Source organism: Oryctolagus cuniculus, chromosome 8, assembly GCF_964237555.1.
Source record: "Oryctolagus cuniculus chromosome 8, mOryCun1.1, whole genome shotgun sequence".
Classification (NCBI taxonomy): domain Eukaryota; kingdom Metazoa; phylum Chordata; class Mammalia; order Lagomorpha; family Leporidae; genus Oryctolagus; species Oryctolagus cuniculus.
This window is the reverse complement of record NC_091439.1, coordinates 20,937,528-20,963,881: the sequence shown is the minus strand read 5'-3', so window position 1 is coordinate 20,963,881 and position 26,354 is coordinate 20,937,528. Positions and strand designations below refer to the sequence as shown.

Here is a 26,354-nt window from a genome sequence, read left to right as displayed (position 1 = left end):
TGCACCTTTTTGCAAGTCCTGTTGCTTCAGGATAGAACTTGCAGCCTTCTGCAAGGCTGGACATCCATCCTCTTGTGTGACAGGTTACTAGAGTTTTCAAATAACATACTAGAATTAGAAAGAAAGTCTTCAGTAGATAAGCGGGGACATATTACAAGGTGTTTATGTAGAGAACAGGCACATTTTTCTGATTTTGTGTCCCCATTTTCGTCTTGCTTCTAACACAGGACAAGTAGACGTCACCATCTGAAACCAGGTGAACAAATATCGATGCACCATGCATTCATTCGGCAAACATGCATTGGGCACCCACTGTGGCCTCAGCCCTCAGGGAGCTGCTGCTCCATGGCAGGGTAAGGCCGAGGCCTGGGTACCATTATTCCTCTGTGCTCCCTCTTTCCTCAGCATCACTCCAGGGCAGTTGTATTTACAAAGGTAATTTTTTCAGGTGAATCATTTGTTGACGGAAGCAAACATTTCCCAGTGTCTAGCTGAAGAGAATAACATGCTTTATCCCACTTCTAAATGGAAAAATTAAAATTTACCCCTGAACACCTTTCATACATCTTTAGATTGTTGGCCATATGGCCTCGGTGAAAATATGCTTTGTATAAGATGATAATTGCATAGTCCAAAATAAAGGGAACATTTTTGGTATTTAACAAGTGTCAGGGCTGTGGCAAATTACACACAAAAAATCCTAAGTCTGGAAAATGAGCATATACTTTTCCCAATGTTTTTAAGAATAGCCAATTTTGTAAGGCATATATTTTATTATTAACTAAATGACAGATGAACTCTGGCCTCAGAATCAGCCCTTAAGGCATTCGGATCTGGCTGAGGAGCCCATGAGAGTATTTTAGGCATGGAAAGCTAAGACACTCTGGCAAAACAAACAAACAAACAAAAAACAAAACAAAAAAACCTAAATGGAAGATCTCTGCGAGTGAGATCCCAGTGGAAAGAATGGGCCATCAAAGGAGATACCTTTCTCTGAAGGGAGGAGAGAACTTCCACTTTGACTATGGCCTTGTCTAAACACGTTTGGAGTCGGCAAACTCAAAATGCTTCCATAGCCTTGGCAACTCATGACAAGAGCCTAGGGTGATTACTGACACCATAAACAAGAGTGTCAATTGTTAAATCAACAACAGGAGTCACTGTGCACTTACTCCCCATGTAGGATCTCTGTCCTTAATGTGTTGTCCAATGTGAATTAATGTTACAACTAGTACTCAAACAGTACTTTACACTTTGTGTTTCTGTGTGGGTGCAAACTGTTGAAAGCTTTACTTAATATATACTAAATTGATCTTCTGTATATAAAAATAATTGAACATGAATCTTGATGTGACCATGGGGATTGAGATGTTTTGGGACACTTGCTTGATCGAGTCAGGCTTTAATGGAATGTGACCAAGTTTAGCTTCAGCAGAGGGGGCTAGGTGAGCCTGGTTACGTCTGTAGCACAGTCAGCTGCTTTGTATGATGTGAGAAAAAAAATAGTTTCAGGGGCCGGCACTGTGGCATAGCAGGTAAAGCTGCTGCCCACAGTGCTGGCATCCCATATGGGTGCTGGTTCAAGTCCCAGCTGCTCCACTTCCAATCCAGGTCCCTGCTGATGCACCTGAAATTCAGCAGAAGATGGTTCAAGTTCTTGGGCCCCAGCACCTCTGTGGGAGATCGGAAAGAAGCTCCTGGCTCCTGGTTTCAGACTGACCTAGCTCTAGCTGTTGCAGCCATTTGGGGAGTGAATCAATGGATGAAAGACCTCTCTTTCTCTCTCTCTCTCTCTACCTCTGCCTTCCAAAGAAATAAATAAATCTTTAAAAAAGATCCCATGTTCATCAAACAATTTTCTGCTTAGGAAGTAGCTTCCTGGAATCTCAGATGTCTGGTGTGAGAACTGACTGCAATCAGCTGCTGTTTGGCTCATCATTGCTCTCAATTGTCTCTAATAATGATGCTCTTACATGAGAAATTGCAAATAAAGAGTTTGCACTCTAGAAATACTTGGTGAATTTAGCATATGTCAGTAGGATGACATATTTCTGAGCTAAGTTCCGGAAAAGGAACAACTTAATGTAAACATGTTGATTTTGAAATAACTCTTGTATTATTTATGTTGCTAATAGAATGCCTTGAAGACATTTTTATTATTAACATTGTAAGTGATGAAAATAAGAAACATCTCGGATCTCACGGGTGCTAAGAATTGAACAACACAAGCAAAATCATTTAGGAAGCTATGGGAAGGATGACTAGAAGCCAACACTGTGTTTCCTACCTATTTTTTTTTCATTAAATTACGATGTTTCAGTGTGACTTCATGAAAAAAATTACACATAAATGCCCATGCATAATCACACATGTACATTCTAGGCTATAGTTTAAGCTTAGCAAAGTGTTTGCTCCTCCAGGAATGTTATAGAATCTGAATGCAAGTTACCTGGCTCCAGTAACTAGGAGTAGTGACTGACTCACAAAATTTTGCAGCAATTCCAGCTGTTCACACTGAGCTAATCTTCTATCTTCTGTACATTTTTTTTATTCAAAAGGCAGAGTTTCAGAGGGGCAAAGGCAGAGAGAGAGAGAGAGAGAGAGAGAGGTCTTCCATCTGCTGGTTCACTCCCCAAATGGCTGTAATGGCTGGAGCTGAGCTGACTAAAAGCCAGGAGCCAGGAGCCAGGAGCTTCTTCCAGGTCTCACACATGGGTACAAGGGCCCAAGGACTTCGGCCATCTTCTACAGCTTTCCCAGGCCATAGCAGAGAGTTGGATTAGAAGTAGAGCAGCCGGGTCTCGAACTGGTGTCCATAAGGGATGCTGGCACTGCAGGTAGTGGCTTTACCCGCTACACCATAGCAGTGGCACCCTGTGCATGATACTTTTTTTTTTCTCACCAAAAAAGCCATCATGGGTTTAAGGATATCTAGTCTAACAAAAGATGGAGTGGTAGAAGTTTTCCTTGTTGTCCTATACCAAGCTCAGGGCTGACCACTGTGAATGTTTCTTTAATGAAGAAACTACTGTGAAGAGTCTACTGAAATAATTTCAAACATTATTGGAAACTAACATTGGATCATGGACTGGACTTTGCATTAATTTTCTTCCTTTTTATTTGGCATTGGAAACTTTCTCCATTTCCCTTCTCTGAACATGGGAAAATTTAACACCACATGGTTTTAAGGGAAAGATTAAGTAAAAATAGGATACAGTTCAAAGATAAAATATTTCTTCAAGAAGTAGGTATTAAGACTTCGATTTAGTTACCTTCCTGTATATAGGTACTACTACTCAGTCCACCAGAGCTCATTTTACTAATTTGTTATTAAACACAGCGGCTTTGTTGGTCATTTAATGCTGCAGCATCAATAGAATTCAATGCAGGTGTTTTGCTTTTCACTCTTGGGATTTTATTAGTGTCTTTCTGTTGTCTCAATGGCCACTATGATTTACAGATATAATTTTATTATTTGAAATATAAATAATGAGTTCAAAGAGAGAGATAAAGGTAACCAAAGTGGTTTACTAGGATGTATACGGGTTAGTGAGGAAACAGTGGCCACAAAGGAATTGCTTGCATTTTTTACTCTTTTACTTTATCTGTCTTTCTTGTGTGGCCAATAAAGGCACCATCGCATCAATTTCCTAGCATTTGATTCCAAAAACTCAGAGGAAAATAATTCACTGCTTCATAAGTGAGCAAAAAAGCTTCATTCTTTGTCCTATAATATTTTTATGTACCTACTTCTTCATAAAGAAACTGGTAATTTAATGCCATTTCTTTTTTCTGAAAAAAGTCAAGCAAATGTAGAGTGTTTTCATGGGTATTGGCCGTAGTTAATTTTCACTGTGGACATTTTTCATTCCTATGTAAAAGTTTGTTCAGCCTCTGAGAGGACTGGCAAAATGCATCAGCCCCTTTTACTTCAGATTTTGTTCGCTTGTTAAATAGCATGTTGTTTGCATTGCTCCAAAGTTTATGGGTGAGCAATATGATCCCGGGCTTATTAATATGCACTCAGACTGCAGGTGTCTAAATAAAATGAAACCATGACCTAAATCTGTGTATATGAAACACATTTGAGTTTTGAGTCCATTCTAAAACAGTGTTGGGTAAAGAGGTTGTAGGAAATAAACTTCTCATTGAGAAAAAAAGAATAATTGAAGGTGATATAACCTTATTCTTTACTTTCTCCTGTATTTTTCAAGACAATTTTCAGTTAAATTTCCTTTTAATTGTGTAAAATTATAATGCAGCTACTTATCAAAAAGGTATCTCAATGTATGCTTGGATAATATTAAAGTATGAAAGACTATACAGGTATAGACATATTACTTTAGTTATATCTTCTAGCATCTTTGTAGGAAAGGCTAGTGTGTGTCAATAGTAAATCAATAGTAAATCAATTATTAGGGCAAGCTTTGGGGAAATAGAAGACAAAAACTGATAGCCTAACATGCATGACTACTAGCCTAACATGCATGACTACTCAAGTTCATGTTTAAGTGATTGACTCTCTACATACTTGTCCAGAGTAAAACTTTTTAACAAATGATTTTTAAGTTCGTAAGAACATTTTAATGGAAAACTTCGCCTATAAGATGTGTCATTTTATAGATATGAGTGGTGTTATTAACAAGCAGCCTCTTATTAAAATGACTTCATGAACCATAGAATTCTGGAGTTGAAAGCTTTCCTACAGTTGATCCATGTAACCCACTTATTTCACGGACTGGATAACAGCCCAAGATGACACGCCCAAGCTTACCCAGAGAGTCACACACCTTGCTTAGAATCCAAGGCTCCAGGCTCTAATGCAAGCTTTCTCATTCTGTTTCCATTTTTAATTTTCATGATTTCCTCTCCCAATTCCTTCACTTGTCTACCTTAACCAACAACCAGATCCATTATAAAAAGTAACCCAGACTGTATTCTGGCTTTCAGAACAGATGTGGTAAAGGGAAAAGGAATTTGAAGCCATATGTTTATGGATTTCAACTTTTCACATTAATTCCTCATCACCACAGAAAAACAAGGATTGATTATAAATGGAAAGAGTTCTGTGAGGTTGTGTATGTAGAATAACACGAGTAGAATGATGTAAAATAACTTCCTCCTCTTCCTTCCCACTTTGCCTGGTAATACCTTCTCTGTCTGTAGCACTTGGTCCATGTGACTGTTTAATGACCTCTCAGTAAGAGACAAGGATTCCAGCCATCATCCTATCATAACCTGAAACTAGAAAAGAAGCCGAATCTGTCATGCAAATGTCAAACACCACATAATGCCATGTGGTCATTTTTCGCTTTCAGTTTTCTTATTCCTCCACTTGCCAAATTTATCAGTTTCATGTGACCATGCAGACATCTCAACTAGACTTAAATTGATTCAGATTCTTTTTCTCCTCTGTTGGGACTACAGTAGAATGTTTATATATAAGATAGAATGAGTGGTATTTCTCTTTCCAAAACAATTTCTTTCTAGTAAAGCTAGATAATCAATATTCATATTCCTAGTAGGCACTCCATGATCTCTCTCTGTTTTGGAAGAAAATATAATAAGATTATACATTTTCATAAAGGAGTATACTGAATATTCACATACATTATTTTAAGAAAAACAATCACTATCTTAATTCTAATTCAAGAAATTTTTGAAAATAAAAATAGACAATGAAGCAAGTCTTGACTTCAGAGTCCAGTTTTATTCTTAGCTTCTGATACATGTGAAAATATGTTTTGGAGCTGAACTTAGTCCTTGAAATCTTGCTTTCTTTTTAATGGAGCAAAGCTTTTCTATTATATACTTCTGGGATTTTGTCCAGAGGGTGGAATATCTACAAGCAGAGCTATTTGGTGGGACTGGCATTTGGTGCAGTGGTTATGCTGCTGCTTGGGATGCCATTTCCCTTATCAGAATGCCTGGTTCAAGTCCCAGCTCCTCTGCTTCCAATCTAGCTTCCTGTTACTACATGCCCTGGGAAGCAGCAGGTTATGGGTCAAGTGCTAGGGTCCCTAAAACCCACATAGGAGACTCAGATTGTGTTCCTTGCTCCTGGCTTCAGCTTGATCCATCCTGGGTATTGTGGGCATCTGGGAGAGTGAAATAATAGATGAAAGATCTCTGTGTATCTATCTCTCTGCCTTTCAAATAAAATAATGATTAAAAAGCTGAAAAGTTATTTAAGAAGACCAAACAACAAGCAACTCCCTTTACTCTCACTCATTTCCTTTGTTCCATAGTTGTTTTAAAGACATAATTTCAAACAGAACAATATAATAGATGATAAATTTTCCATGGACACCTGCAGAGAATATACATTGTTCAAGCTCTACTCAATCTACCTTTATCTCTTGGCACAGCTTTCATTTCAAAGGAAGCTCTGTACTGTGCCCACAAAGCAGTCACATTGATTTTGTATCTGTAGTGCCAGCCCAGTCCAATTCCATCTAGATCTGAGCGCTTCAACTTCCAGCAACTCAGACCCCAACACAGGCATGGTTGAGAGTTGAAGCAACTAATCTAGCTCAAGACTAGCAATAACCTGACCTTGTGTGTGTGTGTGTATTTTTAAATTTTTTTTTTTTAATTTTTGACAGACAGAATTAGACAGAGAGAGAGAGAGAGACAGAGAGAAAGATGTTCCTTTTTCCGTTGGTTCACCCCACAAGTGGCCGCTATGGCCACGCGCTGTGGCCAATGCGCTTCGCTGATCCGAAGCCAGGAGCCAGGCACCTCCTCCTGGTCTCCCATGCGGGTGCAGGGCCCAAGCACTTGGGCCATCCTCCACTGCACTCCCGGGCCACAGCAGAGAGCTGGCCTGGAAGAGGGGCAACCGGGACAGAATCCGGTGCCCCGACCAGGACTAGAACCCGGTGTGCCGGCGCCACAAGGCGGAGGATTAGCCTAGTGAGCCGCGGCGCTGGCCAATGTGTATATGTTTTAAAGTTCTTTTGGAAAGGGCCATTGAAACATAGGAACTTAATTCTGGGCTTCATAATTCTTATTGTGCATGGGAGGAGAGGGCGGGTTTTGAAGAACAAGATGCCAGTCTCTTCTCTGGCTGAATTTTTCGGCCAGGCTCCTCAGGGATTGGACCAAAACTCTCTGCCAGGTAGCCTGGAAGAGGGGCCCACATGCCTACACATGGAGTGCCAGGGCACCCTAGTGCCGCTGAAGACTTGTGTGTTTCCTGTTGTGAGGAAGGATCCTCAGGTGGCTAAGCCCAGGGTTCCTGGGGACGGTTCTGGTTGGGAATCAGATGCTTGACTTAAATCTTCTTGGCTTTCTCTTGTAAGTCGTAGTTCATTTCCTTGGGTGGTGTTTTTTCTTTTTAGAAGCAAAGTTATATGCAAATATTTAACCTCCCTGCATTGCTATTTTGTCTCTGGTGTTGGTGATATCTGTATTTGAAAAGGTACTTACAGTTTTGGAAAATACCTTTTTCAGCCATTGCCAAGAGTTGGGAAGAAGGAAATGAACTCACCATCCTGGTGATCAGCCAGGATAGTCACCTTGGTGGTAGGGAATTTCGCTCCCAGTTGCCCTCCCAATGGTAGGCTCAGTGAAACGCTGAAGGATTCCTCTGCTTCATAGAGGGAGTCATCAGTGATGAGGACCCGGCAAGTTTTCTCAGTCTCATCTCTGTCAAAGTGGAGCATGCTGGTGTGGTCTTCTGCACGTGAGATATAGTCAGACAATGAGAACATCGTGGAAGGAGTTGTGCCCGTGGCAGAACCTGCAGGAATAAGAGAAGGAACAGGAAAGATGAGAAGAACTGGAATTCCAAATAGAAAGCCTGTTCCCTACTGGCTCATTGAACTATCTTTAGATAACAAATATCTGAATTATAAGGTGTGCATCTCCTGGGCCAGTGATATGGCATAGTAGGCTAAGCCTCCACCTGCGACGCTGGCATTCCAAAAGGCACTGGTTCACATCCTGGCTGCTCCTCTTCTGATCCAGCTCTCTTCTTATGGCCTGGCAAGGCAGCAGAAGATGGTCCAAGTGCTTGGGCCCCTGTACCCATGTAGGAGACCCAGAGGAAGCTCCTGGCTCCTGGCTTCAGATCAGCCCAGCTCTGGCCATTGCAGCCATTTGGGGAGTGAACCAGCAGATGGAAGACCTGTCTTTCTGTCTCTCCCTCTCTCTGTCTATAACTCTACCTCTCAAATAAATGAGTAAAATCTTAAAAAAGAAAAGGAAAGGTATGCATCTCTTACAGTCACAAATATTAATAGACTTTTTTTTATATTAGTGGTCTTTAAACAGGGTACATTAAGTGTCTTGAAAATGTTAATGGAAAATGTGTACTCTGAAAATCTTATGCATGGCTTTCAAGCTTTTTTTGCACCAAAATAAACTTACCTTTTAATTATATTTTACATAAACTTTTGGAAAGATCTTCATACTGAATGAGGCTTGTTTACACTAGGGGCTCAATAAATGTAAGGATCATGGGATGCTGGGTCTGGCTTAACCCAATGCTTTCATGCTGTAAGTGGGAAAATCTAGGGGCACAGAATCAGACTAGAGAATCCACAGAGGTGTAGACTGTCCTGGCCTTGCCCTGTGATGGCATAACTGTGACCCTCACACCCTGACCAGAGTTCCTTGTCCAGCATTACAATAAAGCCACAAAACTATTTGTTATTTTGCAGGGAGCTCAGGATTGATTGGAGAATTTCAGTTTATATTTGGTCCATTTTAAATTTTATCAGAGTAACCTATTTATAAATGCACAATTTTAGGAGTTTTGAAAAATACATGTAGCCACCACCAATCATAGCAGAAAACATTTTTATCCCTCCTCAAAAGTTCATCTGCGCCCTGTTCAATCAACCTCCTTGCCTGTTGCATGGCCCCTGGAAACCACAGATCTGCTTCCTCTCACTTTAGATTTATTTGCTTTTAGGAGAATTTTGTCCAAGATGAACCACACAGTACTTTGTCTTTTGTGCCTGGATTCTTTCACATAGCACAGTGCTTTTGAGAATTATCTGTGTATCCTGATTTTGTTCCCTGTTGTTGCTGACCACTCCTCTTTGTTACATATGAAGACACCAAAACTGTTAGGTTATGACTTATCACCTGATGACTGGAGTTGTTTCCAGTTCTTACCTGTTCTGTGTAATGCCACCATGCATATTCTAGGGCCTGTCATGAGTGAGCACAGGCTTGTATTTCTTTGGAGTAGATACTTAGGCAGAGTGAGTGAGCAGGATGGAAAGAGAGAATAAAAGAGGAAGATAAAAGAGAGAGAGAGAGAGAGAGAGAGAGAGAGAATTGACCTCATCTATTGGTTCACTCTTCAACTGGCTGTAATAACGAGGGCTAGGCCAGGCTGAAGCCAGAATCCAGGAACTCCATCAGGGTCTCCCCTGTGCATGGCAGGGACCCCAGTACTTGGGCCATCACCTACTGATTTTCCAGGTTCATTGGTAGGAAGCTGGATCAGAAGCAGAGCAGCTGGCACTCGAACTGGCACTCTGACATGAAATGCTGGCATTGCAAGTAGCAATTTAAACTGCTGTGCCACAATGCTGGTCCTGAAAACATTTTTTTTTTTTTTGACAGGCAGAGTTAGACAGTGAGAGAGAGAGACAGAGAGAAAGGTCTTCCTTCTGGTGGTTCACCCCCCAAAATGGCCGCTACAGCTGGCACTGCGCCGATCTGAAGCCAGGAGCCAGGTGCTTCTTCCTGGTCTCCCATGCAGGTGCAGGGCCCAAGCACTTGGGCCATCCTCCATTGCACTCCTGGGCCACAGCAGAGAGCTGGACTGGAAGAGGAGCAACCGGGACATAATCCGGCGCCCCAACCGGGGCTAGAACCCGGGGTGCCAGCGCTGCAGGCAGAAGATTAGCCTAGTGAGCTGCGGTGCCGGTCCCTGAAAACATTTTTAAGTTCCAGTTTTCTATGAACTTTTTTTTAAGATTTATTTATTTATTTGAAAGAGTTACACCAAGACAGAGAGAGGCAGAGAGAGAGAGAGAGAGAGAGAGAGAGGTTTTCCTCTCTGGTTCACTCCCCAATTGGCTGCAATGGCTGGAGCTGCGCCAGTCTGAAGCCGGGAACCATGAGCTTCCTCCAGGTCTCCCACGCAGGTGCAGGGGCCCAAGGACTTGGGCCATCTTCCACTGCTTTCCCAGGCCATAGCAGAGAGCTGGATCAGAAGTGGGAAAGCCAGGACTCAAACTGACGCCCAAGGATGCTGGCACTGCAGGCAGCAGCCCCACCTGGCACACCAGATGCCGGCCCCTTCCATGAACTTTTTTAAGTACCCTGGAATAAGTCGATGTCTCTATGGAGAGTTTTTCTGTGCTGCAAAATCAAAGTGGTCTATGAACTGCCATCACAGGTTTTACTCAGAAGGTCAATGACTCACAAAATGTTTCAAAATGGTTTTTTGAAGGGATGAATTTTAGGACTATTAGGAAGTAACAGATTGGCTGTTCTGTCATTCTGGGGATACAAAAAAAGGTTTGAACAGGAGAGTTGATGAGAAAAAAATGTGTGTACTAGGGCAGAGGTCAGAAGAGACTGCTCAAAATGGACGAGGAGAAGGCGGGCTGTCACTTGGTGGGAAACCAGCCAAGTTCCACTGTGAGTCCACGCTTTGAGACCTTATTCCTTCTCCAGGACAACCTGTGCAGGAAAGAGTTCTTTGAATTCAAGCCAAACCAGGAGAGGTTGGGGCTTAGACACAAACACTCTCACCGATTGCCAGAGACAGGTGTTGCCCAGCTAAAGGCAGAGGAAGACCAGTGGATGGTAGAACAGGAAGGCTTACAGGATAAGAGACACTTGTCAGGGGGGAAACACACACACACACACACACACACACAAAGGGGAAAAAGGTCTTAAGCTTTTACAACAACCTGATTCAATGACAACCAGTGTTTGGAATGCCTTTTTAAAGAGCTGGATGTTCTTGGAGAGATCACTTTATTTTTCCTTGTCATCAAGGGTACAGAATGTTGGTACAGCAGGTGGTAGGAAAGAAAAGAAACTGCACATTTAGCTTTTTAGGATAAAGCTAAAAAGACACACTAGATGTGCACACCATCTAGCACACACTTTATTAAGTATAACTGTCTGTATTAAATCTCTCAGGGACTGGCACTGTGGCATAGAAAGTTAAGCCTCTGTCTGCAGTGCCAGCATCCCACATGGACACTGGTTCAAGTCCTGGCTGCTCCACTTCCAATCCAGCTCTCTGCTAATGTGCCTGGGAAGGCAGCAGAAAATGACCCAAGTACTTGGGCCCCTGCACCCATCTGGGAGACCTAGAAGAAGCTCCTGGCTCCTGGCCCCTGGCTTTGGATCTGCCCAGCTCCTGTCACTGCCACCAGCATTTGGGGAGTGAAGCAGCAGATGGAAGATCTCTCTCTCTCTCTCTCTCTCTCCTCTGAAAAAATAAAAATGGATCTCAATATATTTCATCTTATGAATAGTCAAATAATAATTTATTCTAATTCCCAGTTGCATATGACAGGATTTCATTTATTTTTATTTTTATTTTTTGACAGGCAGAGTGGACAGTGAGAGAGAGAGAGAGACAGAGAGAAAGGTCTTCCTTTGCCGTTGGTTGCTGCGGCCGGCGCACCGCGCTGATCCGATGGCAGGAGCCAGGTACTTATCCTGGTCTCCCATGGGGTGCAGGGCCCAAGCACTTGGGCCATCCTCCACTGCACTCCCGGGCCACAGCAGAGAGCTGGCCTGGAAGAGGGGCAACCGGGACAGAATCCGGCGCCCCGACCGGGACTAGAACCTGGTGTGCCGGCGCCTCAAGGTGGAGGATTAGCCTAGTGAGCCGCGGCACCGGCCCAGGATTTCATTTTTAACAGCTGAGTGTACTTCATAGTGTAAATATCCCATAATTTCTTTATCCAGGCAACAGTTGATGGACAGCTAGGTTGATTCCATATCTTAGCTATTGTGAATTGTGCACCAATGAACATGGAGTACAGATAACTCTTTCATATACTGATCTCATTTCCCTTGGGTAAATTTCCAGGAGTGGAATGGCTGGGTCATATGGTAGGTCTAAATTCAGATTTCTGAGGTATCTCCATGCTGTCTTCCACAGTGGCTGTACCAGTTTACATTCCCACCAACAGTCGATTAGGGTACCTTTTCCTTCACATCCTCACCAGCATTTGTTTGTGCTGATTTCTGTATGAGGGCCATTCTAACTGGGGTAAAGTAAATCCTCATTGTGGTTTTGATTTGCATTTCTCTGATGGCTAGTGATCCTGAGCATTTTTTCCTGTCTGTTGGCCATTTGAATTTCCTCTCTTGAAAAGTGCCTGTTTAAGACCTTTGCTCATTTCTTAACTGGATTATTTGTTGTTACTGAATTTCTTGAGCTGGATTCTAGAAAATTTACTTTGGGAAACAATTTTATCACTTATAGGCAATAGTCACAGAATACTGGTATTTATGTAAGTTTTTTTTTTTTTTTAAATCTCTATCTTACTGGTAGCAAGTTAAGAATCGTCAGCAGGGGCTGGCATTGTGGTGTAGTGTCTAAAGCTGCTGCCTTTAGTGCCAGCATCCCATGTGGGCACTGGCTCAAGTCCTGGTTGCTCCACTTCCAATCCAGCTCCCTGCTAATGTGCCTGGGAAAGCAGTGGAAGATGGTACAAGCATGCTTGGGCCCCTGCACCCACATGGGAGACCTGGATGAAGCTCCTGGCTTTGGCCCGGCCCAGCCCTGGCCGTTGTGGTTATTTGGAGAGTGAACAAGCAGATGAAAATCTCTCTCTCTTTCTCTCTCTCTGTAACTTTGACTTTCAAATAAATACAATAAATCTTAAGAAAAAAGAATCCTCAGGAGTTAGAGGGAAAACTCCTCGGGAGGGCCCACAATCAAAGGTGGTGGGGAATGGAGTGGAGGAAGGGGCAGGGAGGCTGGGCTGCAGCCAACAGGAGTTTCTATCCAGAAGGGGCTTTGTGACTTCTGTTTTTAGCATTTTGGCCAACTAGGTTCTCTGGGATGCTCTCACACCAGAAAACAACCAGAAATAATTTTTCTGGCTTTTCTGTGCTCATAGGAAGTAAACAAAATCATCAAGGGCCATAAAAGCCCAAAGCAAAACGAAACAAAAATTCTCAAACTCCTCCCTGCAAAGTCCAAAACCACAAACCCCATAGCCTAAAGAAGGTTCTCGTCCTAGGAAAGCAGACATAACACCACCCCTGGGGGAGGGGAAGACTGGCATTTGGGCCTTGGGCACCTCTGGGCAGCTGACACTCTGATTATGCCTGGGGACATAGGGCAGCAGGACTCTTTCTGGATCAGTCTTACCATTTGGATCCTGGTAGAAGCAAAAGAAATCCTCCTTGGAGAAAAACATTGTCAAGTGAAGCCTCTAGATCTTTCACAGAGTCATATCAAATATCAGGGGTCTTCAAAAAGTGCATGCAGATGCATGTAATGAGAACACCATGCATGGTTGTCAAAAAAGTTTTTGAACCAAAATAAACTTATCTTTTTAAAAAATAATTAAACTATTAATTTGAAAGGCATTGGAAAGATAGAGATCTCCTATCTATTAGTTTATTCCCTAATGCCTGCAACAGCCAGGGCTGGGCCAGGCTGAGGCTGGGAGTCAGGAACTCAATCTCTATCTCCCATGGGGTAACAGGGACTCAAGTACTTCACCCATCATCTGCTGCCTTGCAGGGCACACATTAGCACAAAGCTAAAGCAGGGAGTAGCCAGGAGTTGATTCCAGGCACTCTGATAAACAGTGTCTTACTCATTCTACAAAATGTCTGCCCATAAACTCATCTCTTAATTCTGTTTTTCCACAAACATTTTTGAAATAACTTGTGTGGGGAGCAATCCGGACTAGACTAAGTTACTCGAATTAGGACTTATTCTATGCATCTGCTCTCCCACAGTATGGCGCTGGGAGAGAAGTAAACAGCTTCCGCACAGCTGCCTCCAGTTCAACCAATTAACTGTAGGACTTGCTCCTGATTGGAGAGCAGCGTACTCGGCGTGTGGGCAGCCGAGTTGGGATTGGCGGAGGAGGACTATAAAGGAGGAGAGAGACGGCATGCACCGGGAACATCTATGGGGAACATCTAAGGGAACCCGTGCAGCCCCCGAGAGAACCGGCCGGCGGTGTGCCGCTCCCCTGCGGAAGTGGGGAATGCGGCCAGGGGGAACTGCCCTTCCACGGAGGTGGAAGGGATAGTAGCCAACCCGGGAAGAACCAGCAGCAAACCCGGGGAGGGCCGAGCAGACAGAAAGAACAGCGCAGGGTCCTGTGTCGTTCCCCCACGAAGAGGGGGAGCGACATAATGGTGCCGTGACTCGGATAGGAAACCTAGGACAGATAGGAAACTTAGGACGGATATGAAACTTAGGAGGGAAGAAACGGGAAGAAATGGGGAAATATCGGAGAGAGAGACTAGCAAACAGCCTAGGGAAAAGCCGGACAAAAAAGGTGCCGGAAGAAGCTATTGAAAGCCTAGGCATAGACTCAGATACGGACTACGGGGGGAAGCTGGGAGAAATCTCTAAGGTCGAAAGCGAAAGTGAAAGCTAGAACAAACAGACTTGGACACGGACTGTGGGGAGAGGCCAGGAGAAATGAGGGAGGAGTATTGTTGGAGGAAAGCTTGGGGAAACATACCGGGTAGAGAAAAATGTTAGGGAAATTGAAGCCGCGGGGGGCAGGCCGAGGCGGAAACGGAAGCCACTTTGGGGTTCTCAAGTTAGCCCGGGAATAGGGGGCGAAAAGTTGAAACCAGAAGCTGAGACGTAAGCCAGATTGGGATCCGTCTGATTAGCCCGGGGAGCAAAGGACGGGAAGCCAAACCGTGGGGCGGAGACGTACGCTGGGTTGAATTCGCCAGGCTAGCCCGGGGAACTTAGATTGAATGCTAGTGGTGGACACGTAAGCTACGCTGTGTTACTCGCGGAAGCCGCCGCGTGCAGAGAGAGCACGGGGCGTGAATAGATAGGGAACGGGGCTGGCGAGGCCGTGGTTCAGACGCGAAAGGGTTAAGCGTGGAGACCGCGGAGCGCGCGAAGCCGAGCCGCGCAAAGCCGGGAAGCTGCGCAGATGAGAGAGGCGCGCGGGCTGAAGCAGCGCAGAGCCGGGAACCCGCCGGCGGGGCGAGGTGCCGGAAAGCCGCAGGGATAAGAGAAACAGAAGTTTAGAAGTAAAAGAGAAATAGGAATGCTGGAAGATAGAAGTAAAATGGGAGAAATAGGAATGCCCGGAGATAGAGAAATAGAGAAATAGAAAGGCCTCCCTACAACACTGCACTGTGAGAGCTTGGATTCGGTCTGCCTAATTAAGTGAGGCGATGAGCACCTGCGGGCAGCTAGCAGCTTATGCCCCACAGGTCACCGAAGACAGGCACGAATTAACATCAGTAAGGCTTCCCCACAATACAACAATATTAAGCTTGGATTCGGTCTGCCTGATTTAAGGCGGTAAGCGCCAGCAAGCAGCTCGACCAGAGTATGAGCTGCAGGTCACCGAAGATAGGCACAAACCAACACTAATAAGTCTCCCCCACAATACGGCAATGAGAAGGCTTGGATTCGGTTTGCCTGATAGGACTTGTAAGAGCCTGTGGCAACTCTAGCAAGTAGAGCAGAGTGTGTGCCGCGGGACACCGAAGACAGGCACGTATCAACGCTAAAAAATAAAAAGAAAGGGGGATCTGTGGGGAGCAATCCGGACTAGACTAAGTTACTCGAATTAGGACTTATTCTATGCATCTGCTCTCCCACAGTATGGCGCTGGGAGAGAAGTAAACAGCTTCCGCACAGCTGCCTCCAGTTCAACCAATTAACTGTAGGACTTGCTCCTGATTGGAGAGCAGCGTACTCGGCGTGTGGGCAGCCGAGTTGGGATTGGCGGAGGAGGACTATAAAGGAGGAGAGAGACGGCATGCACCGGGAACATCTATGGGGAACATCTAAGGGAACCCGTGCAGCCCCCGAGAGAACCGGCCGGCGGTGTGCCGCTCCCCTGCGGAAGTGGGGAATGCGGCCAGGGGGAACTGCCCTTCCACGGAGGTGGAAGGGATAGTAGCCAACCCGGGAAGAACCAGCAGCAAACCCGGGGAGGGCCGAGCAGACAGAAAGAACAGCGCAGGGTCCTGTGTCGTTCCCCCACGAAGACGGGGAGCGACAACTTGGTAAATGTGAGATCTTAAACACATAGAAAAGATATCACTACAAAGATAACTTTTAGACAACGAACTTTTTTTTTTTTTTTTTAATTTTCTTTTGAGAGAGAGAGAGAACGAACTCCATTTTCTGGTTCACTCCCCAAATGCCTGCAATGGCAAGGGCTGGGTTTGGACTGGAGCCAGGAATGCAATCCAGTTGTCCCATGTAGGTGGCAACAATCCAGTTACTTGAGCCATCCTCACTGCCTTCCAGGGTCTGCACTGGCGAGAGGTTGGAATCAGGAGCCAGAGTCAGGAATCAAACCCAGGCACTCTGATGTAGGACAGGAGTGTCTTACCCACCAGACCAGATGCCTGCTCAAGACCCACTTGTTAACAATAATGGCAGCCAGAGGACAGTGAATAATAACTTTAAAATGATGGGAGAAATAACTGCCAACCTAGAATTTCAAGATTGGAGTTTGAAACAGAGGCAAGCTGTCATCAACAAAAGCCTGAGTTTACCCCCAGCAGGCCGACAGAAAAGGAAATTCTAGGGGCCAGTGCTGTGGCTTAGCAGGTAAAGATACACCCTGCATATGGGCCCTGGTTCAAGTCCAGGCTGCTCCACTTCTAATCCAGCTCTCTGCTATGGCCTGGGAAAGCAGCAGAAGATGGCCCAGGTCCTTGGGCCCCTGCACCCACGTGGGAGACCCAGAAGAAGCTCCTGGCTCCTGGCTTTGGATAGGCCCAGCTCCAGCAGTTGTGGCCATTTGGGGAGTGAACCAGCAGATGGAAGACCTTTCTCTCTGTCTCTTTGACTCTGTCTCTCTGTAACTCTGGCTTTCAAATAAATAAATAAATCTAAATTCTAAGTGATTTCTTTAGTACTTCAGGAAGAAGAAAAATGACGCTCCAAGCCATTTTGGGATGCAAGGTCTAACTTCCACAACCCCAAACGTGCCTATGACAAAAGCAGAGGATTTTTTATTAAAAAAAAAGAAAGGGGAAATCCATTTGCTTAATGTGCCCTGCCCTGGGGAGAGAGCATTTGGCAATGGCAGATCATTTATCTTGATATATTCAAAACCAAGTACAAGACAAGCCCTTGTAACAGATCTTCAAGGTGTGTTAATGTGTTAATGGGTGTTGGGTTTGGCTAGACTATGGCTTGTTCTTTTTTTTTTTTTTTTTTTTTGACAGGCAGAGTTATATATAGAGAGAAACAGAGAAAAAGGTCTTCCTTTTCCGTTGGTTCATCCCAAAAATGGCCTCCATAGCTGGTGCTCTGCACCAATCCGAAGCCAGGAGCCAGGTGCTTCCTCCTGGTCTCCCATGCAGGTGCAGGGCCCAAGCACTTGGGCCATCCTCCACTGCCTTTCTGGGCCACAGCAGAGAGCTGGCCTGGAAGAGGGGCAACCGGGACAGAATCTGGTGCCCCGACCAGGACTAGAACCGGGTGTGCCGGTGCCGCTAGGTGGAGGATTATCCTAGTGAGCCGCGGCGCCGGCCCTGATCTACTCCTTACATCTATGTAAATGCCCCAGAGGACAACAGTTCATTCGGTTATTTAAAACTCTCTAGGAGTGGGTGTTTGGCCTAGTAGCTAAGCCATGGGTTAAGGTGCTCGTGTCCCACTTTGCAGTACCTGGATTTGGTCCTTGGCTCCAGCTCCTGACTCCTGCTTCCTAGTAATGCAGGCCCTGGGAGGCAGTGGTGACAGCTCAAGCAGCTGGGCTCCTGCTGCCCATCTGGATTGAGTTCTTTGCTACTGGCTGCAGCCCTGTGACAGTCCTGGACATTTCAGGCATTTTTTTGTACTGAACAATAGTTGTTGGCTCTGCCTCTCAAATAAATGAATAAATAATATAAATTTTAAAGTCTCTCTGGAAGGCTCATTAGAATAAATGCTTAACATTTATTTTCATGAATAAAATGAAAATGAGCCATATGAACAGTAGAATGGCTTATATGTTATTAATAGTTAATAATTCAGAAATACAAACTGTGGTTATAGGTGAGTGAAGGAGGCAACTTGTTTTATGCTGTACTTTGATGAGGATCTAAAGGCTGCACCAGTAGAGGGTCTGTCTACCAAGTTACTGCCTGCTCTTGCTACCTGCTTAAAGTGTCCATTATCGGTATTCTCAGGCAATGATGAAGGTATCATATGAAAAACTATTTTTGGGGCCAGCATTGTGGCATATCAGGTTAAGCCTTTTTCCAATATGCCGGCATCTCATATGGGCGTCAGTTCAAAACCCACTGCTCCACTTTTGATCCAGCTCCCTGCTAGTGTGCCTGGGAAAGCAGCAGAGGATGGCCTAGGTCCTTGGGCCATTGCACCCATGTAGGAGACTTGGAAGAAGCTCCGGACTCCTGGCTTTCGCCTGGTCCAGTTCCAGCTGTTGCAGCCATTTGGGGAGTGAACCAGAGAATGGACGATCTCTCTCTCTCTGTCTCTCTCTGTCTCTTCTCTTTCTGTGACTCTGCCTTTCAGATGAATAAAAAATACAAACAAAACCATTGTTTAGAAGAGGATGTGGAGTTGGAGGAATTCTCCCCAATGGCTAGCAGGTGTGTGGATTGCAAGAGTGAATACATGAATGGACAATGGATATACCAGGTATAAAAGTAAAACTCTGACCTACAGTGTGCTGGGATTAGTCTAGGAATGCAAGCTACACCTCTGCAGCAATCAGCTACTGATGCTCACACTCCTAATCAATAACCACCACTTTCTCTAGCTTTTGCCCCTACTTCTGGACCAACCAGGGAAAGCCAAATGTGCTTTCCTGATGAGCCATCCTGCTTCCAGCGCTCCCAAGGGCCTCCGATCAGGGTGCACCTGATATCATCCCTTTTTCCCACCGTGACGCTTTCTCACTCTTCTGCCTGCCTTTGAGTCTCTGCCAAGTACAGGTGATGATGGCTGACCCCTCGCCCTTGCTATAGCAAGCTCTGAATAGGTAGCCTTTTCTCGTTCTCATGTGGGTGGTCTTAACTTATTCACACAATATTTGACGATTATAGTTACTAACGAGCTGGAGAATATGGCCTTGAGGGGGTGGGACACAGGACAGCTGAAGTTCAACTGCATGGAAGTGAGGGGGCACTCATAAAGAGTGGAGTTTGTCTGGGGCATGAGGACACCTGGACACCAGGTTGGGGAACCTTTGTAGTTGTGAGATGTGCCAGAGGAGGAAGAGACACTGAGAAGCAGATAAAACTATGTTGCAGTGTTACCCATAGGCAATGCTGACTGCTAAAAATAAGGACCCATTGTTTATATTTTCCACTAGTATACATGATCTCTTTTCTCTTTTTTTTTTATTTAATGAGCATAAATTTCCAAAGTACAGCTTATGGATTACAATAGCTTCCTCCCCCCCGGTAACTTCCCTCCCACCCACAACGCTCTCCTCTCCCACTCCCTCTCCCCTTCCCCTTATCACGATTAATTTTCAGTTATCTTTATATACAGAAGATGATCTATTTTCTCTTATAATGCCTCATTTGACCCTCATGAAATATTGTAAGGTAGTATGAACAGATGTCTTGCACAAGTTTTGATTAAAATATCCCTGGCTGAGGACATCCACTTGGAGGAGTGAGGGCACCTGCACAGGGTCAGCAAGGAAGTGAGCAGCAGGACACAGGCACCTTGCTCTCCACTGTGCTCGCCACGCAGCCTGCTCCAGCATTGACCCAGCCCTGTTCTAACCATCGTTTCCTGTCTCCAAGCACCCCACAGAACCTCCTACCTTGATGTGTAGAGCAAATGACCGTTAGCTTCTGGCTGGCATCTCCAGACCTCCTTACAGGAATCAGAAGTTCCCCAATGTCCTCCTTTATTTTGTATTCCGCCTCTGGAATATAAACTGTCGATTCTGGAAAAGATGGGAGGAGGTTTCAGCGAGATTTGCATTGGATTGGTGACATTTTAGTGCGCCTGACCAGAAATGTGCAGTCTTTGACCCCTCCACTTTCCAATATGATTTCCTGTATGAAATATAGTGAGAATAGGAAGTATTACTTATTGTTAAATGAGACTGGAATTGAGTTTAGGAGACCCCTTTGAAAGGCTAAGAGGAATAGCCAGCATTAAAATGCAAAGGAAAATCTTACAGCAGCTTCATCTCTCTTTCTCTTTTTAAATTGAGGTCAAACTGTAGGTCTTCCAAGTAGAGATTAAATATTTTTCTCCAGATTTACATTTGCTCTCCATTTTAAAAAACACTTTAAATAAGCATGAAATTTAATTCATTAATAAAGAATAATATTTTCCTGTTTTGTTAAATGAATAATTTATTTACCATTAAATTGAGTAGACACTTTGTAAGGCATTGTGCTGCCCATTTACATAAAAAAAAATAAGCCACAGTTCTTGCCCTCAATTTTTAAAATAATACTACCACTGAAATCTCCTGAGTTACATGTGTGTACACACCTGTACATATATGGGTATGTACAAACATACATCTACACATCAACATATTCACTGAAATAGGAATATCACTCATTTCTTAATTTTACTGAAATTTTTAATATTTTATGAGGCTTTTCACCAAGTATGTATTGTGTGATTCAAATACGTGTGTGTTTGCCACCATCAAACATTCTTCACAAGGGTCCAGAGACTCCCCCTCATTTCCTCTCCTCTATGAAATCCCTCATTACCTGGTTAATGCCAATCTGAGGACCATTGGCTGCCATTCTCACCCTGTCTTTTATACTACAATGTCTGTATAAGTGTTTACAGGAGGTGATAACGGAACAAACCAAGGCCCTCAGCAACCGGGTGGTCAACCAAATGCTGCTACAGGGATGTACTCGGCTCCTCACCCAGGAGACAGCGGCTTGAGACATCGCCCCCTCGTCGTCCCAAGTCAGCAGGAAGTAGCTCTAAAGACAGATCATCGTCCCTCTACCCCTCCTGGACTTTTGAGACTAATGTAATCCCATACAACTCCTGCTTTATAAAAAAACAAAAGGGGGGAATGTTAGTAAAATGGTACAGTCTTACCTATGGCGCGATCTACACCCTGACATCATCCTAGGCTCCAGCCCCCGGCCGCCAGTGCTGGAAGGCAGGTGGCCACATGGCCCAACCGCCAGTGTCAGCCCCACACCCATCCTAATGGGATTCGCTGCTCCTACTTCCCTGCCCACCCCTGGCAAAGTTTTAAAAGGACCTGTTCCTGAACACATGGTTTGCTCTCTCTTCCTCTCCGTCTCCTGATCTCTCTCTGTCTCTGTCTCTCTCTTATACTCTCCTTCTCCTTTTCCTTCTTTGCCCCTTCCCTCCAGTCTGTTGGATTTCCCCCAATAAACTCTTTCTCTAAAAAACAAACAAACAAAAAAAAACCACAAATATTTCTGTTTGGGCGGGGGCTGTGGTGTAGTGGGCTGAATCTCCTTCTGTGACACCAGCATCCTTATGGGCACCAGTTCGGGTCCCGGAGGCTTCTCTTCCCATCCAGCTCTCTGCTGTGGCCTGGGGAAGCAGCAGAAGATGGCCTGATGCTTGGGTCCCTGCACCCACGTGGGAGACTTGGAAGAGGCTCCTGGCTCCTGACTTCGCATCAGCCCAGTTCTGACCACTGCAGCCATTTGGGAAGTGAACCATTGGATGGAGGACCTTTCTCTCTGTCTCTTCCTCTCTCTATATCTCTGCCTCTCAAATAAATAAAATTAAAAAAAAAAAACTTAAAAACAATTTGTGTTTGCTAAAAACATAACATTTTAAAGTCCCTGATGTTCCACTTCTGATGTAGCTCTCTGCTGTGGCCTGAGAAAGCAATGGAAGATGGCCTAAGTCTTTGGGCCCATGCACTCACATGGGAGGCTTGGAAGAAGCTCCTGGCTCCTGGCTTCAGCCTGGCCCAGGTTGGGCTGTTGCAGCCATTTGGGGAGTGAATTAGTGGATGGAAGATTTCTCTCTCTCTCTTAAAATTTATTTATTTATTTGAAAGTCAAAGTTACACAAAAAGAGGAGAGGCAGAGAGAGAGAGAGAGAGAGAGAGAGAGAGGTCTTCCATCTGCTGGTTCACTCCCTAATTGGCCGCAACGGCTGGAGCTGTGCTGATCCAAAGCCAGGAGTCAGGAGCTTCTTCGGGGTCTCCCACACAGGTGCAGGAGCCCAAGGCCTTGGGCCATCTTCTACTGCTTTCCCAGGCCATAGCAGAGAGCGGGATTGGAAGTGGAGCAGCCAGGACTTGAACTGTTGCCCATATGGGATGCCAGCACTGCAGGCAACAGCTTTATACACTATGCCACAGCGCTGTCTCCTCTCTCTTTCGAATAAATAAATAAATCTTTTTTAAAAAGGGCCACTCTGGTTGCAAGTTACGCACTTTCAGGTACTATATGAATTTTGTTCAACTACTGTGATAATCAATGTGTATTAGGTAAAATCCAACGATGAGTACAAAATTTCTCTTCAGGGAATAATCTCCTATTTCAACAAAGAGAGGTAGCAAACAACTGGTTGGAGTTTTGTTTTGTTTTTCTTAATTTCTCTGAATATTTGCTGAATGAATGACTACATAGAAAGAACTGATAAATTCAAGAATATGATACACTGTGGTAACAAAGCTTTGTGTAACACATGTTAAAACTAATTGAGTTTGCTGCCACCCGGTAGTCACATGCAGGACAATGGATCCCTAAGTCCCCACCTAATCTGGTGAGTTAGGCTGCAGGGACTCCCAGAGGCCATGAAAAGAAGGTAGGCGTGGAATGAGCTCTGAGGATTGGCCATCTGGGGGCAGAGCTGCTCCACAGCTATGGCTGCACGAAGTGTACAGTACTGACTCCTCTGCATGGTAAAGGAATCCCATAAAGAGTCTTTCTGTTTTCACCCCCCCCATATACTTTTACAAAGATTCCCAAGTGTAAATGAAAAATAACTCTTTCATTTCATTTTAAATCCTAAATGGGTATGAACACATCTAGAGGCTTATAGAGCCTGAGGGAGGTATGAAAGCCTGAAACAGACCAATAGACCTGCACTGGCTAAAAAAGGCACAACATTGGGATCACATACCATCGCCAGGGTCTACGATTTCCACTGTTGCCGTTTCCGGAAACTCCAGGGCAGCCATGACAGGTCCCGACAGGATGATCTGGAACGTCTCGGAAGCCTCATATTCTCTGTCAGGTATAATTCTCACCCTCCATGCAGCTGCAGTCTGTCCAGGATGGAACTGGACCTGTTTATGGGTCTTTCCTTTAAAATCGTTATCTTTTTTTGCAGTGCCATCTCTAGTTCCAATGCCTGGGTAAAAATCAGGAAGTTACAAATAAAAAGCCAAGGGACTGAAATAATATTCTCCTTTCAAGGTGGTGTCTATCATTGATAACATAGAAATTGCTTCTTTTAATGCTCAGAAAATAATCCTTCTTGCCTAAACCAGGGGAAGTAAGCAGAAGTGAACAGAATTGAGAGACAAGCCTGGAAGGAGGAGTGACAGAAAAGAGAGCCATCATACATTTATTTATATTAGCAGATGTTTATCAAGAGCCCCAGATGTGCCAGTGAAGGGCTAATAATATCCACACCTCAACACTTTAAATCTCATTAAGAGGCTTAGATTCTGCAGGTTTTACTTTTGTGTGAAATAAAATATTATAAGCTGATACCAGCTATGGTGAAAGATTTTATATAAATGATATTAATATAATTACTTTAGCTCATTTTCAAATAATCTGAAACCTTGCAAAAGATAACCAATGTAAAGCCTGAAAATAATCTCTAAAGGAGAGCTAGTGTTGCCTTTGCAAAACTGCTAAAGCAAGCTGCATTCATGGTGGTCTGGTCACTGAGAGTGAAGGCGCAGTATCTCAGAAGCACCGTCTTTTGACCACATGATGAACGTGGAGAATAAAAGGAAGAGTGAGTGATGCCCTTCACCAAGGCATAGGCAGTGCTGTGTTGCACTGCTATAGGAATGAAGCAGGCAGGTGGCTCCCTCCTTATTTGCTGAACATCAGCTCTGTGCAAGAGGCTGAGGATGTCACAAGGAGTTAGGTACAGCTCCCCACTCCTTCAAGAGGTTTTTCTTTTTTCTTTTTAAAGATTGATTTATTTATTTGAAAGTCAGAGTTACACAGAGAAAGAAAGAGAGAGAGAGAGGTCTTCCATCTGATGGTTCACTCCCCAACTGGCCGCAAAGGCAGGAACTGTGCCATTCTGAAGCCAAGAGACAGGAGTTTCTTCCAGGTCTCCCACGCAGGTGCAGGGGCCCGAAGACCCGGGCCATCTTCCACTGCTTTCCCAGGCCACAGCAGAGAGCTGGATCAGAAGTGGAGCAGCCGGGACTAGAACCGGTGCCCATATGGGATGCTAGCGCTTCAGGCCAGGGTGTTAACCTACTGTGCCACAGCGCCGGCCCCTCAAGAGATTTTTCAATTGTGGGGAGACCAGCAGCTAAACAAATTGTTTCAATTCTGTTTGGTGATGTCATGGAACAATAATGGTGGTTACCACTTACTGAGTATCTACTATGTGCCAGAATCCATTCTAGATTAATTTAAAGCTATTATCACACAAAAAAACTGTAGCTCTTTTAAACTAAATAAAAAGTGGCACAAGGTATACATATATTGAAATATCACACTGTACTCCATAAATATATAAATTATTATGTGTAAATTAAAAAATCTGTATGAAATAAGTGGCAGGGAAGGAAGTCAAACTCCACAGTTGGTTTTTGTTTCTTTTTCCTTCTAGATCCTGTGCTTTCCTGGGGTGGGATGGGAGCATTAGGGGGACTTCCTAGAACATCCAAGCAAGCTGTTTCAGAGGTTCACTTCCATGGTGTTGATGTGGGTTTAGGTAGCCTGTTTTGGAACAGAAGGGCTGACTGTAATTCATTTAATCAGCGTTGAGTGTCTGCTCTACACTTCACTCTGTTCTTGAGATTTGTCGTAATGGAAGATGCATTTCCCGGCCTTTATGGAGCTGGAAATCTGGGCAAACAGACAGAAGACACTCACAGATGCATGCCAGGGAGGGTGTGTGCTGCGAGGAACCAAAAGGCAGGGTGCTGGTTTAGATAGGGAGGCTGCAGGGTGTATCTGAGGGGTTGGTTAATCTGCAATCATTCCTATGGTTCTGGGCAGATAGATTCCACACTCCTCCCTCCCCCCTTCCAATCCAGGAAATGAAAATACTCCTTGAAATGTTAACCGAAACTCACAAGAAGACTTCAAGATAAGAAGCTGTGGAGGCGGGGCCCTAAGAGAAAGGAGACCTAGTGCAGCTGCAGTTCCCACCAGCAAATTCCCCCATGGTGATGATGTGACCAGGGGTGTACACTGGGGGTAAGGGCACCCAGAAATCAGGGTGCTCTTTAGATGGACTAAGACAACTTCTATTGCAGAGGCCTCAGACTGGGAGAGGAGACTTGGGAACATTTACCTTTTCCTCATTGCCTGCTTTCTCCCCAGCCCATTCCCTTTCTGGATTCTCTCCAGGAGTTCTGATCAGCTGGCTGCATTCTGTGTGAGTTTCGCATATCTGAGAAACCCAGAATGCTCATTTGTAAAATGAAGATAATATAATCCTAACTGTCTTTTCAATAGCTTATGAAAATAAAGGCAAAGTGTTCTCAAAAGTGCTGGCAGCTAAAGATGCTATGAAAGCTTAGTGCATTATTAGATCAATAATAATTATTAATATTAATAATGAGATGTATGGTGTGTGCACTACATATGTGTTTAACCCAAGGAGAAATCATCTGTACTAGGTCCTTGTAGAACTCAGAATAATTAGACATGGCACATCCTCAAGGAAATTATAACCTCACATCAGGTAAAAACAATTATATATAATCAAAAGAAATAGTTATAACTAAAAACAATGCATCATATAATCATAAATAGTTCTTCAATGGGAATAACTAGAACAAATCAAAACAATCTATCAAATGCTCAAAAACAATTTTAAAGAACATTGAGTGACTTGGGATTGTGTCTTAATTTTCCTGAAGTTCTTTGTGTTGGAAAGGTGAAAAAAGAAGATAACCTTGCCAAAAAAAGAGGAAAACCGGAGAAGAAGCATTAAAAGTTGATAGGGACAGGCATTGTGATGCAGCGGGTTAAGCAGCTGCCTGGGACACCAGCATCCCGTAATGGAGTGCTGCTTTGAGTCCTGGAAACTGTGCTTGGCTTCAGATCCAGCTTCTTGCTAACGCACCTGG

At 44.4% G+C, this 26,354-nt stretch overlaps 1 protein-coding gene across 1 annotated transcript in view; it reads right to left on the bottom strand.

Annotated features, from left to right (window-relative positions):
• The window catches only part of FREM3 (FRAS1 related extracellular matrix 3), an 88,386-nt gene that overhangs the window by 7,169 nt on the left and 54,863 nt on the right, over positions 1–26,354 (bottom strand). The window contains exons 4-6 of the mRNA XM_002716929.5: positions 23,198–23,428; positions 19,914–20,039; positions 7,493–7,744 (exon numbers count right to left, since the gene is read on the bottom strand). Of these exons, the coding sequence (XP_002716975.3) occupies positions 7,493–7,744; positions 19,914–20,039; positions 23,198–23,428 (609 nt within the window). The remainder of the gene's footprint in view (positions 1–7,492; positions 7,745–19,913; positions 20,040–23,197; positions 23,429–26,354) is intronic.